The sequence below is a fragment of the Eurosta solidaginis genome, chromosome 3, assembly GCF_040869045.1.
Source record: "Eurosta solidaginis isolate ZX-2024a chromosome 3, ASM4086904v1, whole genome shotgun sequence".
NCBI lineage: Eukaryota > Metazoa > Arthropoda > Insecta > Diptera > Tephritidae > Eurosta > Eurosta solidaginis.
This window is the reverse complement of record NC_090321.1, coordinates 131,213,212-131,240,030: the sequence shown is the minus strand read 5'-3', so window position 1 is coordinate 131,240,030 and position 26,819 is coordinate 131,213,212. Positions and strand designations below refer to the sequence as shown.

At 37.2% G+C, this 26,819-nt stretch overlaps 1 protein-coding gene across 13 annotated transcripts in view; it reads left to right on the top strand.

Annotated features, from left to right (window-relative positions):
• Window positions 1-26,819, top strand: part of shot (dystonin-like protein short stop) — a 1,374,398-nt gene that overhangs the window by 1,196,041 nt on the left and 151,538 nt on the right. For 12 of the 13 annotated variants that reach the window (XM_067773043.1, XM_067773042.1, XM_067773040.1 and 9 more), the window contains 4 exons: window positions 2,238-2,418; window positions 2,487-2,604; window positions 2,669-2,898; window positions 2,997-3,114. In XM_067773043.1, the coding sequence (XP_067629144.1) occupies window positions 2,238-2,418; window positions 2,487-2,604; window positions 2,669-2,898; window positions 2,997-3,114 (647 nt within the window). Of the gene's footprint in view, window positions 1-2,237; window positions 2,419-2,486; window positions 2,605-2,668; window positions 2,899-2,996; window positions 3,115-5,331; window positions 5,510-26,819 lie in introns of those variants that run through there. The other variant, XM_067773036.1, reaches the window with a different exon arrangement.

The window sequence follows — 26,819 nt, the reverse complement described above, 5'->3', positions numbered from 1 at the left end:
TAGCTCTCAACTGAGTATGTAATGTTCGGTTACACCCGAACTTAGCCTTCCTTACTTGTTTATAATTAAGAGTGTTTAGGAAAAACAAGGTAATTCAATTACAAAAATCCAGTGAAATGTTAACATTACGTTACTGTATAAAATTACTGCATTCTAACTTTTTTTGGCTCCGATTTGGCTGTTATTATTGTGCGTTCTACAGCGTACTGGAAATATTTTTGCGTAACTATCAATGTGTCTGTAAATACAAAATAAAAAAAAATTTATTTAATAAAATAAAATAAATAATTCATTCAACTGTTTGGTTCATGTAAAATATAAATTGAAATAAAAAACACGCTAAAAGTTTAGAACTCTTATATGAATATAAATAATAATGAAATTAATAATAAAAAAAGACTAATAAAATATATTAATATTGACATTTTCTGTATAGAAAATTGTAAAAATTATATTAACGGCGCATAGCTAATGTTGTAAGAAATCCTCTAGCACATTTTTTTTGTGTCGGTTCCACGCCAGTAACACTACTGGCTACTGCGTCCGTCATTATTGAAATGAAAATAGCATTGTTATCATATCAATTGAAAAATTACTTATAAATTCTGTACAAAATCTTTAAAGAGGTTTTAATTTTTAAGGCTTTCTTCGAAAGCTGCAAAGTCTTTATACGTGCTGGCAGTATCACTTTTGGCCTATGTGCCTCTCCAAAAATTCGAGTTTTTATTTTTTAACATGCGCCGCCTCGCATATATATAGTCTTCCCTTCCTTTTAGGAGACATTATTGAATAAAACAGAAATAAACCACATTCCAACGCATTTATTTGCGTGTAATAAATATTAAATAATTTTTAAAACACAGCGCTCAACTATTCATTTTCGCGGATAACCTAAAACTAAAAAATTGTTTTAGTTTTTATTTGCGTTGCGCGTCGATAGAAGAAATAATGGTACATATGAAATTATGAACCGTTATTTTGTCTGCATTTTGGTTTATATCACAAAACACATGTTGCAAAGCTCATAAGAAAGTATTTAGCGCCACAAAAATGAGCATCGTTCTTTGCTTGTTTACGAGTATTCCTGCGAACATTATGCGAGTGATATGCGGTACATAAAAGTTTTTTACGACAAAAATAAAGTTTCTATCCTCCTTTGTTCACATATGAGCTCACCTCTGAGCATTTCGCGAGAGTCGCCAATAAATCGAACTTGGTCCGCTGGGATGGTAGGGATTTTTGTTTCCCATGCACATATGTACATATGTATGTAATTTGTAAGGAAACATTTGTTTTGACATCTTTTGGTTTGTATAAAAATCTAACTGGTCGCCATTAAAAAATATTTTTACATGTCATTGTCAAAATTTTTTGTGAAATCTGATGATTCAAATCAAAAGTTATTTAACGTCAATTTTAACTTAATTGAAATCTTTGGAAAAAAATTTCTTGAAATAAAGTGTGAAGCAATCCATTTTGTACAAATACGTTTAAAAAAATATAGAAACTTAACAAAATTCTAGTAGATCTAGTGACTAATTTAAAAAACGACTGCCTGTCTGTTTTTGCCGCTCCTTAAAATTTTGATTGTCCTTGAACGCGTTAAACGATGTAATATACATATCTAAATGTGCATATAAGCGTATTCTAACATATGTTCATGTATTATTATTGCAGATTCCTTTGAAATCAGATTCATATACAAGTGCATGTAGGTATCTATATGTATATGTATGTAAATTCAAGAAACTTCGCAAAGGGTGATATGAAATAAAAATCCCACCTACTTTTACTATTACCCTGCAAAAATCGTTGGCTCACTTGTGTCATAATGGAGTACTCCAGGGATTACTCTGATGTCATACTGAGCTGGAGTATATGGCCCAGTCCTAGGACATCGCAATCCCTGCAAAAATCGTTGGATCGTGTGGTCCACTTTTGTCTACTGGAGTACTCCATGGGTTACTCTGATGTAATGCTGAGCTGGAGTATATGGTCCAGTCCAAGAACATCGCAATGTTAATTGGACCATATTTTTTTTATGAATTATGGTTAATTTTGGAGCACTCGCTTGGTCCATAGCGAGTACTTCATACATGCATGCATGGAGTACTCGCGATTTTTGCAGGGATATATCCACAATGAAGTAATATGAAGAAAAAGACAAGAAAATAAATTTAAATATACAAAAAAATTTATGTAAACATATATTTTAGTTTTAAACTTATATTTCATAGCATTAGCTCAGTAGCACCTGAAATAGAGTTTCGATCCCCACGTGCGAGTATGTTATGGGATAAGTGGCGTTACGTTTGGTTGCTATCATGGGAACGTCAACGCCGGCTTCATGATCATATGCTTTATTTGAAAGACGTGGAGCGTGTGCGAAATTTCAGTTGGGATGATTGGAGAAAGAGGGTATGTTTGGACATATGTATGTATGCATTGCTACTAAGTTACTAACTTAAATATACAATTTTATATAGTTCCTCAAGTACATGAATCACAAAAAATCCCGTCTGACCGACCTTTTCCGTAAAATGGATAAAGACAATAATGGCCTTATCCCTAGAAGTGAATTTATGGATGGCATTATGAACACAAGTATTTATTTTTCACTTTAATTGAATAGTAAGTAAGTGATTTAATCCAATTATTCTTACAATAGAATTCGATACATCCCGCATGGAGATGAGTGCTGTAGCAGACCTGTTCGATCGAAATGGCGAAGGTCTTATTGATTGGCAAGAGTTTATTGCCGCATTGCGACCAGATTGGCAAGAGCGTAAACCTGTCACAGATTCCGATAAAATACATGACGAAGTGAAACGTTTAGTTATGTTGTGTACTTGTAGGCAAAAGTTCCGTGTATTTCAAGTGGGAGAAGGCAAATATAGAGTAAGTTTTTCAAATGATAGTCCATATCATTCTGCAGTTTTACATGATCAAGTTTATGCAATTTTGTAATTTAAAACTGTTCAAAATTTAAAATATAGTTTGGTGACTCGCAAAAACTGCGATTGGTTCGAATTTTGCGAAGTACAGTTATGGTTCGAGTCGGAGGTGGATGGGTTGCTCTTGATGAATTCTTGCAAAAGAATGACCCTTGTAGAGGTGAGTTTTTGATATTGGACAATAATTTTAGCTTAAGTATAAAAGAGAAACTCATTACAAGTAGAATAACAAATGTAACTAAGTAGGTACGTAGTATTTTTAAATTGTAATCTTCATAAACTAGTAAGTGGTGAGCATCATATCTAAAATTAATCTAATTATCATCAGGTTTTAACTAACATTATACATATATGTATATAAGGGTATACATGCAATTGATAAGCACTATTTTAAAAGGTATTGCTTATATATTCTATTAAAATGTATTTTAGAATATACATATGTATTTTTTCTGTCATTTTACAACGTTTTAAAACCAGGTATTGCAAATAATTGTCATTGGTCAAAATTTAGACCGCTACCACCTTGCTACCTACATAAGAAGTGCATTATTATACATAGTATAGATAAATATTTTTACACAGGCTATAGTTAAATGGATCTATTTTTAATTTTTTGAGTTGGAGTGAAGATATCGAAATAATTACTATTGTTTTAGTTTATTATTTCCCTCGGGAAATTAAGTACAAAGCTGTCGGTTAAAAGTTTGTTTTGCCGGGCTGATTATAATGTATTTTTGTACAAAAATAAGCTGAGGGAAATTTCACTAAAATTTTTTACTCTCCGTTTTATCATGTAGACTCTTAAGGCTCATCCGTCCGATAAAACAGTTTTATGTGGCAGATAAATTTTAAGCTACACATGAAAAACTGCCCTTAGAACTGGCATGTTATATTTTTAGATTTCGAAACCCAGTTTGAGTGAAATAATTGATATTCACAATATTAGCAAAAATAAACAAAAAAATGTTGTAGGTTTGTAGAAATCATAAGTTTTGTACGGTGCTATGACATAATCTCCAGTTGCGTTGCCCAAGATTTTTACTTGTGAGATGTCATAATCCCAATTGGGATAAGGTCAATCTTGAGTCTAAAAAGAACAAAATGTAGATAAACATAGCTTGCCTTTCTTCCCGAAGGCGTTCTATTAGTTTAAAGAATTTCACTTAAGTTTTTCTAGGAAACGGGAAGAATTTTTTCAGCAGAAAAAAATTTGAATAGTAACCACCATTGGTTTTTTTGTGAAAAATATTGATTGAAGAGTTCAGTCGGCTCAAGGCCAATCCTTCGGGGATTAAAATATATTGGAAGTTTTATGAAAACAAAAGTTGTTTATTACTATTGACGTTGAGCCGGCTAAATGAAATCTGTAGATTTACCTATAGGTCACTAAAATCGTATTTAATAAGTTCACTATAATATATAACAAGTAAGTGTTTATATACCCAATTCAGAGCTTCCTTCGTAAATGTCATTTAGTTTTAATTTTTGACATTAAGCACTATCAAAAGTGGTCGTAATTAATAAAGGGCTTGCCCATTTTTATTAGTAATATTTTTCCTTTAAAGGAAAAACGAGTACTGAGCTTTTCGACGATAGTTCAATAATGACTTCCAAAACGTAAAATAATGGTACATCAAAATATTTTAAATTTTTCCAATTTTTTGTTTTAATGGTATTTCAGTACTAACTATTGATATAAAGTTATTTTTACCCAGTATATTGGTCTTCGATTCTTTAAAACATCTTCTATATAAAAGTGGGTGTGATCCTTAATTGATTTCATTCTTTTTCAAGCAGAAATATTTGAAGTTATAAGAGAAATACATATATGTACCTAATATCGGCATGATGCGTAAATTGGTCTTCGAGAAATGGTATTGTATTTCCTATTATATTCGTCTACGATGCTTTTAAAAATCAATTATATAAAAGTAAGCGTGACCCTCTACCGATTTTGTTAATTTTTCTTAGGTTTCTTCCATATCATTATAAATTAGCCCGGTTTTTTGATGTAGAAATTTGGAATAAATAACCGCGCAATTTTTTATTTCAAAGTTTCCAGTGCGCCACTTTTTTTTTTTTTTAAGCCGAAAATGATAAAATAATAGTATTATTGTTATATTATTTTTATTTTATAAGGGAGGAGGCCTGAAACACCCTTCGCATGACGCAATAAAACCTGACAGGTGAAGTCAGTAATACAAAAAGTCGCATTTGATAATACTCGCCCTCATAAATTGAAGTGTTGTTTCTTGACTTATCAGCAGTATTGATTTTTTCAGTATCATAAAATAATACTACATTAATACCATTCTAAAATATAAAGTAACGTGCAGAAACTAACACCTGCGATCTGTATTTGTATTTGTGGAAGGGTATAATCCTAACTAAGGAATATGGAAACATACTGCTGACGTCAATGAGATGATGGACAATATCATGAAATTGCGGATGAGTATCTGGGAAGCTTGTAATACGAAAACTCGTTATTGACGGTATACGGTCCCAATACCCAACATTTATCCCATTAAGCAGAAACAGGTGGCTGAACGAAAAATATTGTAACGTAAATAACTCCAATATTCAATAACGCAAAATGATCTTTATTAGACTACTTTGAGAGTACTTCACAATAACACTTATACTTCACAACCAATAGCGTGCTTAAATCAAAACTGATTACTGACTACTCAGCTTGCGCTGTTTTTATACCCTCTGTTGCTTCATTCGCATATTTCTACTAAAGTCTAGACGTTTCGCCTTCTAGAATCTCTTGCTTGGTTACCAACGATATATGTACATGTGTATTTGTAATTTATGTGTTTCTCATAGTCATATGCGTGTGTATGTGTTAGCACTACTTCGGCCGATAACTTGCGCTTGTGAGTATCTCTCCGTCGCCTTGTATGTACATATGTGCCTAAATGATGATTGTTTTGTTTATACACACAAGAGTTGCAGCTTGCTTTACTGTTGTTGTGCCTTCATTTAACAACCGCTTAGTGATGTTAGTATCATTTAGTCCGCTTATTCCAAACCTTCTGCTAACGTTCGAATCGCTAAACTGTTGAATAAATAACTCCAATATTCAATAACGCAAAATGATCTTTATTAGACTACTTTGAGAGTACTTCACAATAACACTTATACTTCACAACCAATAGCGTGCTTTAATCAAAACTGATTACTGACTACTCAGCTTGCGCTGCTTTTATACTCTCCGTTGCTTCATTCGCATATTTCTACTAAAGTCTAGATGTGTCGCCTTCTAGAATCTCTTGCTTGGTTACCAGCGATATATGTACATGTATATTTGTAATTTATGTGTTTCTCATAGTCATATGCGTGTGTATGTGTGAGCACTACTTCGGCCGATAACTACATGCGCTTGTGAGTATCTCTCCGTCGCCTTGTATGTACATATGTATTTGCGTAAATGATGATTGATTTGTTTATGCACACAAGAGTGGCAGCTTGCTTTATTGTTGTTGTGCCTACATTTAACAACCGCTTAGTGATTTTAGTATCATTTAGTGATACTAATATTCGTCAAACTGCCCTCCACCTAAGTATGATCGTCCCGATCAGACAAATACCTCGATCTAACCGCTGCTAGCCTCTCCAAATAAACCAACCTTCTATTTCATGGTTTCCCAATGGTTTATATGCGGTAGATGGTATCACTGATCCTCTTCACAACTTTGTACGGGCCTTCCCAACTGCACCAGAATTTGGATGGAACACCTTTCCGCCGGTTAGGGTTGTATAGTAGTACCAAATCTCCCTACAGGAAACCTTCCGAATTATTGTTCTTGTCGTACCTGTGTTTCATCCTACTATTCATTATCCTGGACCGTTCCCTCACACTCTGTTGTTTCGCCAATGAACAACTTCGCAGAGCTTGATCTTGACGGATTGCCTTTGCATCATCAGTATCGTCTTGACGGTTCACAACAGTAGTCCACCCTGGCTTGAAACTGCCCTTGCATTCGTTTTAAAGCGTCTATTTGGTTTTGTGAATGGCAGTGTTTTTCTCGCACGTACCTTTGATTTTGATTTGTTTGGCCCATTCGTTCCATCAACCTTGGCCCGATCTACTGCCTTTGACTTTGGTGGTCTTTTTCGAGTCTCCTCCACCAGCACTCTTTTACTGCTGAACCCTTTCTCCAAACTGAAGTTAAGTAGTATATCCATGTTCCTATAGCACATAATCCTTCTTTGCATGTCGATCCTGATGCCATGATCAACTAGGAAGTCCACTCCCAATATGACTTCATCAACGATCTCCGCCACAACGAATTTGTGTGGAACCGTAACCTTTCCAATTAAGACTTCACATATCACTTCTCCCTGGAGTAGGTTATACTCGCCAGTGACCGTAAGCAACCTGGCTCCAGGTAATGGATTTGCTCTCCTGTTGACTAAATCAGATCGGATTAAGGAATGAGATGCGCCTGTATCTACAGTCAGTACACGCTCCTTGCCATCCACATTTCTTCTGACGGTAAGACTGCTCGATTTTCTTCCGACTTGTGATACAGATATAACGGGACCTTCCACAGCTGGAGCTAGCTCTAGATCTTTACATCTGACTCGCTCTTGCTCATCTCCTCCAGCTTTGTTATTAAGACCACCCATGCGGTTGAAACCACTACGACCAAGATCGCAATGACGTGCAATGTGACCTGGCTTCCCACATTTAAAGTATTTGATAACTCGCGATCCTTTCAGTGCTTCCAATATTGTGTTCGCCCTGTCTGGCCTTTATACCTCCACACGGCGTACTTTGAAAGCTGCCTTACACAAAAGCGATACTGTTTCCTGAATCAGAGCATGTGATACCTTTTCTGTGAATGTAGGTTTTGGGTTTGCGTATGTCGTTCGCTTCATTTCGATATCCCGTATTCCATTAATGCGTCCGCATTCGCTAAATGTGCCAGCCTTTCAACATCCGACGCAACCTCTTGCAATGTTTCACCAGGCCTCTGAAAGCGGTTCAGTAACTCCATTTGGTATATCTATCTCCTATGCTCGGTTCCGTATCGCCTCTCTAGTGCGCCCATCAATGCTTCATAACTTTTCCGTTCGTACTCTGGAATAGTCTGTAAGATTTCAGCTGCAGACCCTTTCAATGCCACGAGCAGTGCAGCAACTTTATCATCCGCATTCCAGTTGTTAACTACAGACGTCTTCTCAAATTGTAGCTTACTCGATGGAACAGCCGGGCGATTTAGTTGTAGTTGCTCCATACGACCTTTTAAATCATCGACTTCTGCCTGAAATTGTACGATTTTTGAATCCTGCGTTTCAAGTTTTGATGATACCCTTGCTTCCTGTGCCTCCAGCTGCGAGGATATGCGGGCCTCTTATGCTTTTAACTGCTCAGCCAACTGAGATGTCATATATGTCTTCTGTTCTTCCAGTTGAGATGACATTTGCGACGACATTTCTGAAATGTGTGCCTCCTGTGCTTCCATCTTGGATGTAATCTGTGTCGACATTTCTGAAATACGCGTTTCTTGTGCTTCAATCTTCGATGCTATGCGTCTTATACGATTTCAGTTGCGATGCCACTGTCGATGTTTGTGCAGATATTGCAGCCAATATCATTGGATGAGTTGTAGAGCGTTTTCTACAACTTTTGACCTTCAACAAAACTTGCGAAGGGTTCTTCAATTAAAAAATGGTTAACCGAACAATTTCGATTTAATAATTTGATTTATTGGAGTTCACTCTTCGATGGTTACAAAGTTAATAATCTTAAAAGCTAAAAACGAATTCAATGCTAGCAGAAAAAATATGTAGGAACATTCCATGGAAAAGCTCTGTTATATTACATTGACGATTACCGTAGAAAATCTCGTATGATTTCTTGAAATAGGTAAACAAAACAATAAGTGCGAAGAGACCAAAAACTATGCGTGTTGTTATGTGTGCATATGTAAGATTATATGTATATCCAACAACCCAAATGTATGAATGCTGCAGCGACTAAGGCGATGACGACGGTAGATGGACAGTGGGTTGAGCATAAAGCGAAGAAATTAGCAAAATGCAAGCAACGACAACTACAGCGATGATGTGACGTTAGAATCGTAGGTATGTATCTATGTATGTATGTGCGACGGAGAGAGTAATTCAAATTCGAAGACTGGTTGGAAATGCATGTGCGACGTAGGTTGAACAATAAGGAGGGGCGTAAACATCCACCCCCCTTGAAAGCTTGCTTTCAATTGTTACTGTTGATATGATGATGGTTCTATTGGTAGTTTACATACTCGAGTCACTGCTCTTTTGTATGTTCCTTCAGCAGTTTTGATAAGAACCACTCGTACTATGCCATCAGTTCCAATGAAAGTATCAACAACTCTACCTAGTGGCCACTTCAGGGGTGGTGTGGAATCGTCCTTAATAAGAACCATGTCGTTGATTTTTAAATTTTGATATGTTGTCCTCCACTTGGTACGAACCATTAATTCCTTTAGGTATTCCTGCCGCCAGCGTTCCCAAAAGTTTTGTTGCATTGATTGTACCATTTGGTATCTTGATAACAACCCAGTAGGAATTTGTTGGACCGATGGTTCAACTACCGTGGTGAGATTTCTGCCAATCAAAAAATGAGCAGGAGTAAGCGCACGAAGATCGTCAGGGCTAGTAGACAAGGGTGTAAGCGGGCGGCTGTTGATCATTGCCTCAGCTTGACAACAAACTGTATTTAGCTCATCGAATGTGAGCAATGTTGCGCCGATAACCCGTCGGAGATAATATTTGGCACATTTTACTGCGCTTTCCCAAAGTCCGCCGAAATGCGGTGACCGTGGCGGTATGAATCTCCATTCTATGCCTTCGTCTGCACAAGCTGATTGGACTGTATTAATATGTTTTTGTGATGTAAATTCCGATAACATCTCCTTCAACTCTCGATTTGCTCCGACGAAATTTGTTGCATTGTCTGAGAAAATTGTGCGGCATTTGCCTCTGCGTGCAAAAAATCTCTTGAGAGCAGAAATGAACGCGGCAGTACTCAGGTCTGGCACCAACTCCATATGCACGGCCTTTGTTGTGAAGCAAATGAACAATGCTATGTATACTTTGATAGGGCCCTTGCTTCTAATTCTTTGAGTTATTGACAAAGGACCGCAATAGTCAACCCCAGCAATTTCAAAGGGATAAGCAGGCTGAACGCGTTCTGGAGGAAGTGCTCCCATGAGTTGCTGTTCTAGCTTGGGTTTGTTGCGATAGCATAAAATGCACTTGTGAACTACCTGCTTAATTATACTTCGAGCATTGATAATCCAGTACTTGTCACGAAGGATGCTCAAGAGAGTTTGGCATCCAGCATGGAGGTGTTGACGATGCGTAGCTTCAACGAGGGTTCGCACGAATGGGTGTGCCTTGGGAAGGAGAATTGGGTGTTTCGTAGACCACGGCAGTGACGAATTAGAAATTCTTCCACCCACTCTGATTATGTCATCGTGCAGAAATGGCGATAATTGATTGAGTGTGGAATTACGATTGACCTCAGATGTTTGTAGTGTTTTGTAATCTTCGGCAAATTCTACACTCTGGATATATCGGCACACAGTCATTAGAGACTCATCCAGTTCTTTGGCCGTGATTGGTCCCGATTCCACGAAGCGATGACGAAGGGATGAAATAAAACGTTTAGCGTAAGCAAATATCCGAAGCAGTTTTCCGTACCTATTCACATATTTGTGTTCAGCTATGATATCTTTTTGTGGCGACGATGTTAATGAAACACAAAGTGCGCGCTGTTCTGGAAGTTCTTGCGAAGCGGCAACTGGGTTGCGTGGCCAGAACTCGCTTTCCCTTGTCAAAAAATCTGGCCCACTGAACCACAATTTATTATCGATGAGGGCCTCTACTAACGTTCCACGCGATACTAAATCTGCTGGATTCTCTTCGGATGGGACATGATGCCATGTGAAGTCAGCAGTAATGTGTTGTATTTTTGCAACTCGGTTGGCGACGAATGTTGTCCAGCAATGTGGTTCGCGTTGCACCCATGACAAGGTGATAGTTGAGTCAGACCAACAGTGTACATTGCTCTTCTGTGCGCTGAATGTTTCTAAAATCGAATGAAGCATCTCTGAGAGCAACAGAGCAGCACAAAGCTCCAATTTAGGCAGGGTTATCTCCTTCGTTGGTGCAACTCGTGACTTGGCACAGATAAGAGTTGAATGGATAGCATTGTCATCACAAGAAACGGCATAGATACATGCCCCATAAGCCTTACCGCTTGCATCTGCAAAGGCATGTAAATTAGTGTTATTGTTAAAGTATACGTACCGTGGCACTTTGATCCGATTGACGAGGGTCAGTTGATGGCAGATACTCTCCCATTCTGTGTGAATAGAAAGCGGTACACTCTCATCCCATGCTAGACGTAGTTTCCAGAGGCGTTGCAACAAGATTTTGCACTTAACGATGATAGGATTAAGTATTCCTAGCGGGTCGAAGAAGCTTGCTACTTGTGCCAATATAGTGCGTTTGGTTAGCTTCGATGAATTATGTTGTGATGAGCGGTACGAGAAGATGAAATTGTCCCTTGTTGGTGACCATTTCAGTCCCAGAGCCTTTATGTAACTCATTTCATCTGCTGTGATAATTTCTTCAACGTCACCGCTTGGTATGTCTTCAATAATTTCGTTGCAATTGGACGCGAATTTACGAAGTGGAAAGCCACCTGATGCTAGTAGTGCGGTAACTTCAGTCTTGATTTCTAGCACTTCCCTTATTGTTTTCCCCCCTGTCATGAGGTTGTCGACGTAGAAGTCGCGAAGAGTGACTCGCGATCCAATAGGGTAGCTTTCGAGGTTTTCACGTGCAAGTTGTTGTAAGCAGCGAACTGCTAGGAACGGGGCGCAGCTGGTACCGTACGTTACCGTTTGAAGTTGATATATTATTAGAGGCTCTGCAGGAGAGTTACGCCACAAGATACACTGCCATTTTGCATCGCGTGGATCAACGATGATTTGCCGATACATTTTAGTGATGTCGGCCATAAGAACGAACCGGTGAGTTCGAAACCGAAGCAGAATTTTTACAATATCGTCTTGTAGTGTGGGCCCTGCGTGTAGAATTTCGTTTAAGGACCGCCCATTTGAAGTGCGACATGAAGCGTCGAATACTACACGCAATTTGGTTGTCGAACTCTCCTCCTTTACAACGCAGTGGTGGGGAATGTAGGTACCTACCTTCGAAGCTAACGCGCCCGGATCGACTGGTACCATATGTTGTAGCTCAATGTATTCTTGCATGAATGCCTTGTACTCTTGGTGAAGAATGCGGTTACTCTGAATTCTCTTTTCCATGGCGAAAAATCTTCGACGTGCCGTTTCCAAGGAGTTACCTAACCCAGCAGGATTTTCTTTGAAGGGGAGACGTACGATGAACTTCTTCGTAACCACGCAACGTATCGTATTTTCTCGAAAATGTTTTTCACACTCATGCTCAGTTGTTGCGTTATCGACAAGTGGGTTGTAACAAACGTCTTCTACATTCCAGAACCTTTCCAGAAGAGATTCAAGCGATGAATTCGTTAGTGACGACGACTCGGTGTACGTTGTTGAGGATGAAGTAAACACCGAGGATAATGAGAGCGAAGAAGACGTAGTTAGGGCTCCAGCCACTACCCAACCCAGTTGCGTCTTTTGCAGAATGGGTAAGTGTTTCTGCAGTTTTATTTGCCCCACAGACAGGATGTCGAAGAAAATTCCGGCACCAAGAAGCAAATCAATGACACCAGGGATATGAAATGTTTTGTCGGCCAAGTTGATGTTTTGAGGTATCCCCCATTCAGCAATCTCTATAGGGCATCGTGGTTGAGATGAAGAAATCGATGGCATGATGACGGCTTCCACTAGTGACGTAAATCCAGTGTGCATGGATTTGACTCCAATAAGAGCCACGTATTTTGCTTTCGTTCGTAGTGCGCCTATTCCGCTGATTTCCATAGCAATTTTGGTTCGAGATAATTTCAGCATATTGGCGATGCGTTCTGATATGAAATTAAGCTGAGATGCCGAGTCGAGCAGCGCTCGAGCCGTAATTGAATTACCTTTATTGTTGTGAAGTTGTACTACAGCTGTAGCAAGGATTACATCATTGCTCTTCATATGTGAATGCAGTGACGCTGCTGGTGCTTGGATGGGGTCTGGTGATGTTAGTGTCGATGGCGAATTACGGTGAAGTAGGGTATGATGACTCACCTTGCAATGTTGGCATCGATTGGTTGATGGACACTTGCTAGACTGATGATTTTTACCCAGGCAATTTAAACAAAGATTCCTTTTCTTAGCGACGTCATACCTCTGCAAAGGGTCCATAGCGGCAAATTTACTACATTTAAAAGCACTATGTGTGGCCGGTTCATCGCACAGTGGACATTTATTGTTATTCGATGTGGTGACCAATACTGAGCCAGCCTTTGATGGACGCGCTGGGAATTTAGATGAGCTGTTTTTACTTGATGTTGCTGGCCTTTGCCATGTTTATTGTTTGGCAACGGCGCTCGATGAACGAGACCAGATCGTCCCATGATGGAAGTTGAAAGGCATTATTTGTTGCACTATCCCATTTGACTGACACTTCCTCCTCCCATTTCAACTGTGTTTCATGGTCCAATTTGGCAACGATGAGGTGCAGTAAAATACCATCGGCGATTTGGGTGCGAGTTGCCAAGGACTGCATAGCACGAAGATGAGCATTTATGGAGTCGATGAATTCTCGTAAAGTGGCAACTGTCGGGTGACTGATAGCTCCGTTGTCGAAGATGGCTTGCAAGTGCGATTGAAAAATATACCGCTTATTATCGTAGCGGTTAACAAGTAACTCTATAGCCCGTTGATAATTATCGTGTGTAACTTCCAGCGACTGTATTAAGCGAAATGCACTGTCACTTAAGCAAGAGCGTAGGTATTGGAACTTCTCCACGTCATCAAGTCCTGTGTTGTTGTGTACTATAACCTTAAACATATTATAAAAGTCAAGCCATTCCGTGTGTTTCCCACTAAATTTCGTTAGCTGCAGCTTAGGTAATCTGTGCGATGCTGGTTGCGATGACGAAGACGAAGAATTCGGTGTAGGAACTATAGTGCTACTAAACCCATCACTCCGACGAAGTGCAGCTATACGATCGATTATGATGCCTTTTACTTCACAAAACGATTCTTCGAAAGTTAATCTGTGATCTAGCTCAAACTGAGACTCATCAAGATGCTCCAACTCCGATTGTAGTCTTTCAAATGTGGAGAAATGATGCTCCAAAAGCGCAAGTTTAGCTTCCAGCTGTGAATACGTCAAAGTGTTTAATTGCTGCGCGTTTTCACGCAGTTCGGAGATTCGGCGACATAGTTGTTCTCGTTGCAGCTCCTTGACGTGTATGTTGTTGGCATTTGATGCTATTGGTGTCAATTGGGCATTTGCATCAAATGATCGATCTTCGTTGGTCTGTGACATTTTGACTGATGAGTCTTGTTAATGATGCGAGCCGGGGTGATCCGGCTCGAAGGACCTATGGATGAGTTGTAGAGCGTTTTCTACAACTTTTGACCTTCAACAAAACTTGCGAAGGGTTCTTCAATTAAAAAATGGTTAACCGAACAATTTCGATTTAATAATTTGATTTATTGGAGTTCACTCTTCGATGGTTACAAAGTTAATAATCTTAAAAGCTAAAAACGAATTCAATGCTAGCAGAAAAAATATGTAGGAACATTCCATGGAAAAGCTCTGTTATATTACATTGACGATTACCGTAGAAAATCTCGTATGATTTCTTGAAATAGGTAAACAAAACAATAAGTGCGAAGAGACCAAAAACTATGCGTGTTGTTATGTGTGCATATGTAAGATTATATGTATATCCAACAACCCAAATGTATGAATGCTGCAGCGACTAAGGCGATGACGACGGTAGATGGACAGTGGGTTGAGCATAAAGCGAAGAAATTAGCAAAATGCAAGCAACGACAACTACAGCGATGATGTGACGTTAGAATCGTAGGTATGTATCTATGTATGTATGTGCGACGGAGAGAGTAATGCAAATTCGAAGACTGGTTGGAAATGCATGTGCGACGTAGGTTGAACAATAAGGAGGGGCGTAAACAATCATGTTCAAGTCTGTGGTCGCCATTGTCTGCGGTGCTTAATTCTTTTTTCTCCTCAAATTTTGTTTTCTCATCGCCATTAAGATGAAAGACATACGCTTCTACGTTAATTCCTTCTGATTCCATTGCCTCTATAGTCATGTTTGTAGTTCAGGTTTAATGCCGGTTGTATTCAACCCACGGTTCTCCAACTCCTTTTTGAGCTGCTGGATCTTCAAATCACTTAACTTTGCCATGTCCAAGTTGTATTCAAAATCTTCGGAACTTATTCAACAATTCCTCTTCTGACACCAATTGTAACAAATTTTGGGATATGCCGCTTATTCCATACCTTCTGCTAACGTTCGAATCGCTAAAATGTTGTATAAATAACTCCAATATTCAATAATGCAAAATGATCTTTTAGACTACTTTGAAAGTACTTCACAATAACACCTCTACTTCACAACCAATAGCGAGCTTAAATCAAAACTGATTACTGACTATTTCTACTAAAGCCTAGACGTTTCATCTTCTAGAATCTCTTGCTTGGTTACCAGCGATATACATGTATATTTGTAGTTTATGCGTTTCTCATAGTCATATGCTTGTTTATGTGTGAGCACTACTTCGGCCGATGACTACATGCGCTTGTGAATATCTCTCCGTCGCCTTGTATGTACATATGTGCGTAAATGATGATTGATTTGTTTATGCACACAAGAGTAGCAGCTTGCTTTATATTTGCCTTATTAGAGCTTTAATATAAACAGCACTGTCTAACCCTGGAAACGGGAAATACTTCTACAAACATGAAATACTTCCAGACGTATGATCAAATCTGACACATTGTTTTGACTTGCTCTATATATCCACCCGCCTCTCCTCTGTCAAATCTTCTTTTTCTCTTATTTCCTCTCCTCTGCATTTTCTAGTATACCTTAATCCGCTCATTCAATTTCCGTATCTAAATCTCCCCGCCTTTTCCTTACTCCTTTTGCTCTTGCTCTTATGCAAGTCTAACTCTCACTATTACTCTTAATCTTATCCTAATTTTTAATCTTCCAGTTAACCCCTTTTTACTACTTTGTCTCAAACCATTACCCTTATTCTTACTCTTTCTCTCATTCTCCATCTTCCACTTGCTCTCTTTTTTGTCCGACTTCCCTCTAACTTCTCCTTCCATTTCCTTATCTCTTTTCTTTCATGTGACTGTTTCCAATGTGGATATGTTTAGAGTTTGGCCCTTTACCGCACTTTACATTACTAAGGTAGTAAAAAGTACCACAATAGTACTAAAAAATGAACGGTTAATCAAATGTACCTAGTTACTGTTGTTGTTTTCGGCGACCTGTTGTTTTGAGATATTATTTATGTGTTGCCGGCTTTAGGTCGAGCACCTTATTAAAACACTGGGTTTTAGTGTATTATTTTATTTCTGATATATTTCGGTTGCACTTCAGTAACCGTCTTCAAGGAACCTACAAGCAAAAATTGTTTATTTTATAACTTTACATCTTACATATTAAAAATATTGTAACGAATTTAGTGCAATACCGCTTATTTGAAACCTTCTACTAACGTTGGAATCACTAAACTGTTGAATAAATAACACCACTATTCAATAATGCAAAATGGCCTTCATTCAAGTACTTCACAATACTACTACTTCTCGACAGATAGCGTGCTTAAATCAAACTCATTCTGATTGCTCAGATTGCGCTCTTTTATACTCTTCGATTTCCTCGTTCCATACTTCTAGGCGTTTCCAGAATTTACTTAGTTAATAGCTATAAAATTATAACTACAGATGCACGTGCATAACTTCTCATATGCGCGTGTATATGTGACTGATACTTGCACAATTATTGCCTACTTTTGGGAGTATCTCAGATATGCATGTGTTTGTGCGCCTCTTCTCCGCTGCTCGTATGGACATATGTGTAGACATGATTGATTTGTTTATGTGCATAAAAGTCACTGCTCAGTATCGGCTTAGAGATGATAGTGTCCCTTAATGTTGCTAGTTTTCGTTACAATATGTATATACATACATTGCTTTGCTTTAATAACATTGTTTTACACGCCCGTAATTGTTTTGTTGTTCAGTGAAGCAACTCCAGTGTGATTCATTTTCTGTAATTTTGTTCTTGTTGTATAATTTTGGCTCTTTCGAAATTGGCTGTGTATCCGATAGACATCAAATTCCCAATAGAACTAGAAGTGGGAGATGAATAAGCCTACCTAGATTCTATTGTAGTCAAAAGAGGAAGTCAATTTAAGTTGGTGGTTCAAAAATCAAACTACGTCAGTAAAAAAATAAGATCGTTCAAAAATTTTCAGGAGTAGCTCTTTGCGGATGGATTGTCCGTCGTTCACTTACTCCAGAGAGGCTTCGAACCTAACCCCGGTCTTTGGAATTTGTACTGCTGCGGCTGCCGAAAAGAAATAGAGATACATAAAATGGCCACCCTTTTGTCTGTCTATGTCGTGCAAAGCGTAGTTTCACCTGGGGTTACTCCTAATAATCGTCGCGAACACAATTTTTTTAAATTATTTGTGGCTCCTTGGTGGTCACGCACAAAGGCGACTTGCGGTTGCTATTATTTGTCTATTAATACTCATGACTCTCGCGGTACAGGGCGCCTCCAATTTTGTTTAAGACCTACAATTCCCGATGTGCGAACAGTAGTAATCCCCACCACCAGTCGCTACCACGCCTCCTGAACGTCACATCATATGCCAGCACAGAAGCTATAGGACTGCGACTTCGAACTCATACCTTCGTCGACGACACTTGCCTAGAAACTCTTTCTAACGGATGTTTTTGTCGCTCTATACTGCCGAGCTACACCAGAGAAACACCATGAAGCGTTAGGGAGTGACTATTCTGCCAAGGCTGCCGCCCTCGAAATCATAAGCAGTCTAAGGGGATCTCATTGCGTAACTCATGGGTGAAAATCGTATAATCCTCGGCGCATCTACATAATTATTATTTTACCAGGACCATGGATAAAATTATTAAAATGTAGACCAAAGTTTGCAGACATTTGTGTTCACAACATTGATTTCAATAGTCTTCGTTAAATCAAAACGATATTTTAGAATGAAAGTCGACCGAAAGATGGTAACTGCTGTTTTCTGCGCTTATTCTTTCAGCCAATCGCAATATAAAATTCTTTAAAAAAAATCGGCACCTTTTTTATACTCAGTTGAGCATAGCTCACAGAGTATATTAACTTTGATTGGATAACGGTTGGTTGTACATATATAAAGGAATCGAGATAGATATATACTTCCATATATCAAAATCATCGGTATCGAAAAAAAAAATTGATAGAGCCATGTCCGTCCGTCCGTCTGTCCGTTAACACGATAACTTGAGCAAATTTTGAGGTATCTTGATGAAATTTGGTATGTAGGTTCCTGGACACACATCTCAGATCGCTATTTAAAATGAACGATATCGGACCATAACCCCGCCCACTTTTTCGATATCGAAAATTTCGAAAAATAGAAAAAGTGCGATAATTCAATACCAAAGACGGATAAAGCGATGAAACTTGGTAGGTGAGTTGAACTTATGACGCAGAATAGAAAATTAGTAAAATTTTGGACAATGGGCGTGGCACCGCCCACTTTTAAAAGAATGTAATTTAAAAATTTTGCAAGCTGTAATTTGGCAGTCGTTGGAGATATCTTGATGAAATTTGGTGGGAACGTTACTGCTGTTCCTATATGTGTGATAAATAAAAATTAGCAAAATGGGATGACACACACGCCCACTTTAAAAAAAAATTTATATATATGGCGATATCTCGAAAAGGCGTCCACCTATAGAACTAAGGGCCACGCCCTTTAAAATGCTCATTAACACCTTTCATTTGATACCCATATCGTACAAGCAAATTCTAGAGTCACCCCTGGTCCACCTTTATGGCGATATCTCGAAAAGGCGTCCACCTGTAGAAATAAGGGCCACGCCCTTTTAAAATATTCATTAACACCTTTCATTTGATACCCATATCGTACAAACAAATTCTAGAGTCTCCCCTGGTCCACCTTTATGGCCATATCTCGAAAAGGCGTCCACCTATAGAACTAAGGCCCACGCCCTTTTAAAATGCTCATTAACACCTTTAATTTGATACCCATTGTAGTGTGTTGATAGTAAAGTTAAACAAAAGTATAAGTTCAGTAGCGCTAATGCTCAGCGCAGATATCAGAATTCCCTTTATTCGTGAATACTTTCTATTTTATACAATAGTTCTTAACCTATACATATATACATTCTTACATTAATAATTACATACAAGAGGTGCATGACTCAATAGTTAAAAATGATCTATCAGCTAATTATTATATTGACCTCCATATTGTCAATATGATTCCTACTTGAGCAATTTGGGTATGGCGCATTAATGCATTAGGTGACTTAGTGAAAGCGAATGAACTTATGGTAGTTACCTGGGTCAATGAACGAGCGTTTGTAATGTTAAGCGTGTTTGAAATGGGGTGAATTACACGCGATACTACACCATCGGTCTTTTAAGTGAGCTTATATAATTTTATGCTTAATTATAGACGGTCACTCCAATGTCACTGTGATAAGTGTTGTTGTTTCATTTTTCGTTGAATGACCCAGTCAACTTGCTTGGTGTTACAAAATAAAACATTTTTTTTTTGCATTCAGTTGTAATTTATGTCATTGTGGTAACTTGATATTATGTGTATGTATATTTTCTTTTTGATTTTATTCGTTTGCATTTGCTTTACGTACAGTGCCCGTTATGCTCATTCTCGCTTTTTCATAGTAAACTGATTTTTTCAATTTTTTTGTGTATTTACTATAATGAGTAATTTTGCTTACATTTTTTTCTTTGTGCAAATTTTTTTTTTTTTTTTTTGTTGTGGTTGAGTGCTTACGATTATGTGTGACAAATCTATTTTCTAGTGTTCTTTTGTTTGTGCTTTTCTTTTTTGAAGTATCATATATATATGTACATTTCTATGGTTATGTGCTTGTGATTATGAATAATGTTTTGTATTAAGTGGTATTTTACTTATTTACTTATTTGACTTATTACACAATCGGATTTTAAATGTGTGCTCCCACTTAAAATCCGCTTGTCTTCTAGAAATTATTTTCTAATATTTATATATAAATATGAAGCTGAGAAAAAAAAATTGTTTTCAATTGCTTAGATACAAATTATTATTAAATAACTGACTAAATTGGAATGTTTATTTTTAGATTATTTCCTTTAAGTTATCAAGAGATATCTTAAATGTGTTTAAGCCTATTCTTATGGACTACTAATTCCTTATCTTTATTGCTTCTATTACTAGTTTCTTCTCTATATGGTATTAAAGTAAAATTGTAATTTTTGTCAATTTTCTTTACCTTATACCGTCCTTTATATCTACTGTCTAGCTTATGGCTAGCTTCTTCTCTAACTAATACTAGATCGCCTAATTTTATTTCCTTACCGGTGCTACTTTTATCGTAATTAACTTTTTGTTTTTCTTTGACTTCTTTTACTAATTTCCTAGCTTTTTGTTGTGCTATTTGAAGTCTATATTTAATTTCCTTGTCATATGCATCGTGATTGTACATTGGGCTTGTTTTATTCTCGTTTAAGAATTCGTACGTCGGGGGATTTTTTGCAAATATAAGCTCGTAAGGGCAGTACCCGTGTACGGTCGATGAGGTCGTGTTGTAGCAGTACGCGAAATACCTGAGGTATTCGTCCTAATCATCTTTATCACTGGATATGTATGAACGTACATATTCGTTAAACGTCCTATGACTACGTTCTACAGTGCCCAAAGTTTGATGATGGTATGGTGTTGAGGTTTTATGCTCAATTTTTAACAGTTGGCATAGTTCTTCGAATAAGCAATTTTTGTGTTCGGTTCCCATATCTGCTAGGATTGTTTTCATGCACCCATAAATCGGAATGAAGTGTTCGAATACAGCTTTAGCAACTGTTATCGCGTGTTTGCTCGGAACTGGAATTGCTACCAAATATTTGGTGAGATCGCATATGATAGTAACTGCGTATTCGTTTCCATTTATTGATTTCGGTAATGGTCCAACCGTATCGATTTTTACTATATCAAAAGCCTTCGGAGGTGTCTCCGTTATTGTCATTGGTTCCTTTATATGCTTATTTATTTTATTTTTCTTGCAGTGGATGCAGTTATTTATGTATTTCTTTATGTCACCTCGCATATTTTTCCAGCTATAGCTTTGTTTGATTTTCTTTATCATGCGATTTATTCCTGGGTGGCCACCACTAATAGGATCGTCATGATATTTCTGCAGAATTTCTTTAATTTTCCCGGGATTAGTCACGTACATAACCTCTGGGGTTAGTCCAATTGTTAATTTTTTGAGAACCCTATTTCCAATTTCAATAAATTTGCCTACTCGAGTATAATTACTTTTAAACAATTTGTCCCCTAAGGACAACTGTATCATTTCAAGTCCTAAATTGGCGGCTTCTTTTTCAAGCCTGATAAAGAATTGTCCTAAGTCAATTTTATCATCTACAATTAGGTTGCTTGTATTCATAGTGCTACAAATTCTCTTTCCCTTTTTGAAATATAATTTCGGAGGATTGAAAATGAGCCTGACATGTCTTATTACTTCAAATATTTAGCGCTTCATATATTTTGGGTTTCTCTGTGTGACTTTCTTCAGTTTTTACATTATTTTTGATATCTTTAGCTGCTGATCTAGTTGTGACTTTCATTATTTTGCATGCTTCCACTGACATTTCTTTAAAATTTGTAATGTTAATGCGCGACATTGCGTCCGCTACATGATTTTCTTTTCCGGCAATGTACTCCACTTCAAAATCGTGTTCTTCTAAATCGAGTCTTACTCGTGTTAACTTAGATGAAGGACTCTTCATCGGGAAAAGGTATGTTAAAGGGCGATGGTCGGTCTTAATTAGGAATTTTCTTCCATAGACGTATGGTTTGAAGGAGGTTATGGCCCAATGGATTGCTGATAGTTCTTTTTCTATTGTAGCTTTGTTAGTTTCACCTTTTGTGAAGGATCTAGAGGCGTAGTTAATTGGTAACTGTTTGCCATCGTGTTTTTGGCTAAGGACTGCTTCGCAAGCATACCCGCTAGCGTCTGTTGTTATGCAGAATTCTTTATTGAAGTCGGGGTATAGCAAAAGTTTTGGGCTAATTAATGCTTCCTTTAAGTAGGCAAAAGCTTTTTGACATTCTTGTGTCCAGTCGAAGGAGACATTCTTTTTACAAAGCCGAGTTAGTTTTCTTGAGTACTCCGCGAAATTCGGTACAAACCTTCTGTAATAATTGCAGGACGCTACGAATCTTTTGACTTCATCTGCTTTTTTTGGTGTTGGGTAGTTTTGAACTGTTTCAAACTTGCTTGGGTCGGGTAGTATTCCCTTGCTTGTGCATTTATGTCCCAAATAAGTTACCTCTTGGCTGAAGAATAGACATTCATCTGGATGTATTTTTAAGTTGTATTTCCTACACGTGGAGAAAACATCTCTTAAATTTTTCAGCATGTGTTTTTCTGAACACCCTAGTACGACTAAATAATCCATATATAGAAATGCTTGAGATGGTTTGAGGCCTGCGAATGCCAATGTCATCATTCTCTGGAACGAGTTTGGTGCTACTTTTAATCCATATGGTAGTCTTTTGAATCTATATGTGCCATTTTCCGCCTGTGAGTGAGGTTATATCTCCCGAATCTGGGTGTAACTCTATTTGATGAAAGCCTGACATAAGATCTAGGCATGAAAAATATGTTGCTCTTCCAAGTTGGTCTAGAATATCATCGATTCTTGGAAGTGGGAATTTGTCCGCTGCTAGTTTTTGTTTACTTGGCTGTAGTCAACTACCAGTCTCCATCTTTTTTCTGTATTGGTAGTGATTTTTTGGGTACCAGTAAAATTGGACTGTTATACTTTGATACTGAAGGTTCTATAATGTCGTCTTCGATCAATTTATTAACCTGTTTACTTATTTCCCCTTTTTGTGTCTCGAGCAATCTATAGTTTTTTATGTAGACTGGTGTGTCGTCTTTCATGTGTAGTTTTTGTTTGTAAAAATTATTAGTGGAAATTGGTGCTGTTTCTATTGCAAAAATGTCTATGAATTCTGTGCATAATGAAGCTAACGATGACAAATTTTTGGAAATTTTTGGTTAATCTTTTTATTTTTTCTGTGTCATTACTCTGTTTATTGTGTGTGTTTGTTTTAATTAAATTATAGTCATCTAAGTTTTCAGTATGTATTTTGTAATTTTGAATAGTTGTGTTTTTATGTAAGTAAGTTAATAATTCTGACAAAAGTTTGATCTTTGTTTGTGATTGTGTTTGCTACCAAAATGCCTTCCGCGAGTTCTTGGTGGGGTATGAAGATGGTTTTGTTATCAGTGTTTACTGTTACTTGTCTAATGACTTCAGATCTAGCAGGGATTGTAATTGTGTTGGCGGTCAGGTAATTTGTTAGATACATTGTGATGTATTGGGGAAAATCGTATGGTCTTAAAAAAAAAAAAAAATAAATGTAAGGCGCGATAACCTCCGAAGAGATCTAAGGCCGAGCTTCTGTTCCAATTTGTGTCGTGCTCCTCTTGATTTTCCCTACAAATTGGCCGGACGGGACCTACATGTTTTATGCCGACTCCGAACGGCATCTGCAAAGCAGATGAGTTTTCACTGAGAGCTTTTCATGGCAGAAATACACCCGGAGTGCTTGCCAAACACTGCCGAGGGGCGACCCCGCTTAGAAAAATTTTCTTCTAATTGAAAAATCTTATTTCTAAAATTTTGATGTTGCTTTGCCCGGGAGTTGAACCCGTATGCCCTACGGTGTGATAGGCGGAGCACGCTACCCATCACACCACGGTGGCCGCCAGTATGGTCTTAGGATTAGTTTATCCTCCGTTTTTCCATAGTCTAAAATGCAATTATATTTTTTAATAGTCTAATCCTATGATTCCGTCGCATGGTATTGGGAAGTTGTCTGCTACAACGTGAAATTTATGATAAATTAGAAGGTCGTCACCTTTTAAATCCGCTTCTATTGTGCCTATTGTGTTGGTTATGTCTTGACCAATGCCCTTTAACTCTATTATTTGTGTTGTATTTATTTTTGCATGATTATCTATTTGATTCTGTTTAATAATTGAGATATCTGCTCCTGTATCTACTAAAAAATTGGAAATTGAGTTATTTAATGATGTAAAACATACATAATATAACTGTTTAAATGTAGGTATAGTACATATATTTTTCTATTTATTGATCTTGAATGGAGTTTCTTGGTTTTCCTGCTGATTTAAACTTCGCACGTTGCGAGTCTGATTGTAGGGTGTGTTATTGTTTTGGATTTGTGACCCTCGTCGGGAATTATTACTATTATTGCTGTTTGTTCCAAGGTTGTTATTGTATCTCTGTTGCGGCCCAAATCTACCTCGGTAACCCCCACGGAAATTACTCCGGTATTGATTTTGTTGCCGTATATTTAAGATTGTATTTGAGCTACCCGTTATTTCGGTACAGCTATTTGTAAATTTTGAAATCGCATCATTCACGTTCCTGCCTGCATAATCATTTTTACTTTCTCATTCGAGCAGATCTTACACATCGCTTTGACTGCTGCTTGGGTTGCATATCTGGTTGCCAAGTCTGGATTTAAGCCATCCGAGATATATGCTCCCTCCAGGAACCTAGTTATTTTTTCTATTTCCGCTGTGTACTGATTTGCAGTTTTGCTGCGCTGTTGGATATTTAGGAGTTTTGCTTTCAAAACCTCCACTGACTCGCCTTTTATTGCCGTTCTCAATTTTAATTTTATTTGTGAGATATTAGTTTCGTTGCTAATAAAGTTTCTTGCAGTACCTTTAAGCTTGGTCTTTATCATGGTTATAGCTAAGGCTTCATGATTATCCTTGATTTGGTCGAGAATATCAAGGGCATCTAAGAAGCTGTGCAAATTTTCAGGCTTGCCATCAAATTCTGGTAGCACTGATGAGACAGTTTCGATGAATTCTACAACTGTTTGTGCCATTTTGATGTTTATGAGTGTGATATGTAGTGGTTTTTGTTCTTCCACTGATGAGGTTTGACTCAATGTTGGTGAAGGGGTGCGGTTTCGTGAAGGTTCGGTTAGAACGGAGTTAAAATCAATTTGAAGATATTTCTCTACTGTAGTTGGTATCGATATTTCTATGTTGTATCTTGCTAAAGAGGATACTAATTTGTCGCGTATATGGGAAAAGAATTGGTAAGCTTCTGCTTGGCGTTCTTTAGTGAGTATATTATTTACTGTATTAATTATCTGTCCTATATTATTTAGGGCTTCTACGATCGTGTTTAAATGTTTAACTATAGTTTCTGGCTTTATCGTTGCGTTTTTATTTATGCATTTGTATGCTTTTTCCGCTTTAGTTTTTTCTTCAAATAATTTGTTATGAATTTCTTGCCATTTACTCATTTTATTTAAATGCGTTGTTGTACATTATTTGATTGTCTCAATTTACTTTTAATGTAATTTTTTATTAAAATTGCAAGTGTGACAATCAAGAATGTAATTACGCATGCAAATATAGTTAACCATTTATCTGGGTTTTCTTCTTTATTTTCTACACTCAGTTTTGGTTCATATGTGATTAATTTATTTGCAGAATTTTTCTCAGTATTTACTTTGCCAAATTCATAACCAGCTATCGCTATCATTATGCCTCGAGCTATTGTAGTCCAGCAAGACATTTTAGTCAATTTTCCTAACCATTTTCTATCAAATTAAATTGGAAAACCTTTGTTTTTTTTATTTTATTATTTTATTTCATTTTCCTTAATTCTTGGATTTTTTCTTTTAATTTAATCCTATCTGCTGTATGTGTTGTAACATCTAGAATTTTGTAAGGTTCAGCTATTTCTTTTCTTTTCTTGAATTGTCTATTTGATTATCGGTTCTATATTATTTAGGGCTTCTACGATCGTGTTTAAATGTTTAACTATAGTTTCTGGCTTTATAGTTGCGTTTTTATTTATGCTTTTTTATGCTTTTTCCGCTTTAGTTTTTTCTTCAAATAATTTGTTATGAATTTCTTGCCATTTACTCATTTTATTTAAATGCGTTGTTGTACATTATTTGATTGTCTCAATTTACTTTTAATGTAATTTTTTATTAAAATTGCAAGTGTGACAATCAAGAATTTAATTACGCATGCAAATATAGTTAACCATTTATCTGGGTTTTCTTCTTTATTTTCTACACTCAGTTTTGGTTCATATGTGATTAATTTATTTGCAGGATTTTTCTCAGTATTTACTTTGCCAAATTCATAACCAGCTATCGCAATCATTATGCCTCGAGCTATTGTAGTCCACCAAGACATTTTAGTGAATTTTCCTAACCATTTTCTATCAAATTAAATTGGAAAACCTTTTTTTTTTGATTTTATTATTTTATTTCATTTTCCTTAATTCTTGGATTTTTATACTCAGTTGAGCAGAGCTCACAGAGTATATTAAGTTTGATTGGATAACGGTTGGTTGTACATATATAAAGGAATCGATATAGATATAGACTTCCATATATCAAAATAATCAGGATCGAAAAAAAATTTGATTGAGCCATGTCCGTCCGTCCGTCCGTCCGTCCGTCCGTCCGTTAACAAGATAACTTGAGTCAATTTTGAGGTATCTTGATGAAATTTGGTATGTAGGTTCCTCATCTCAGATCG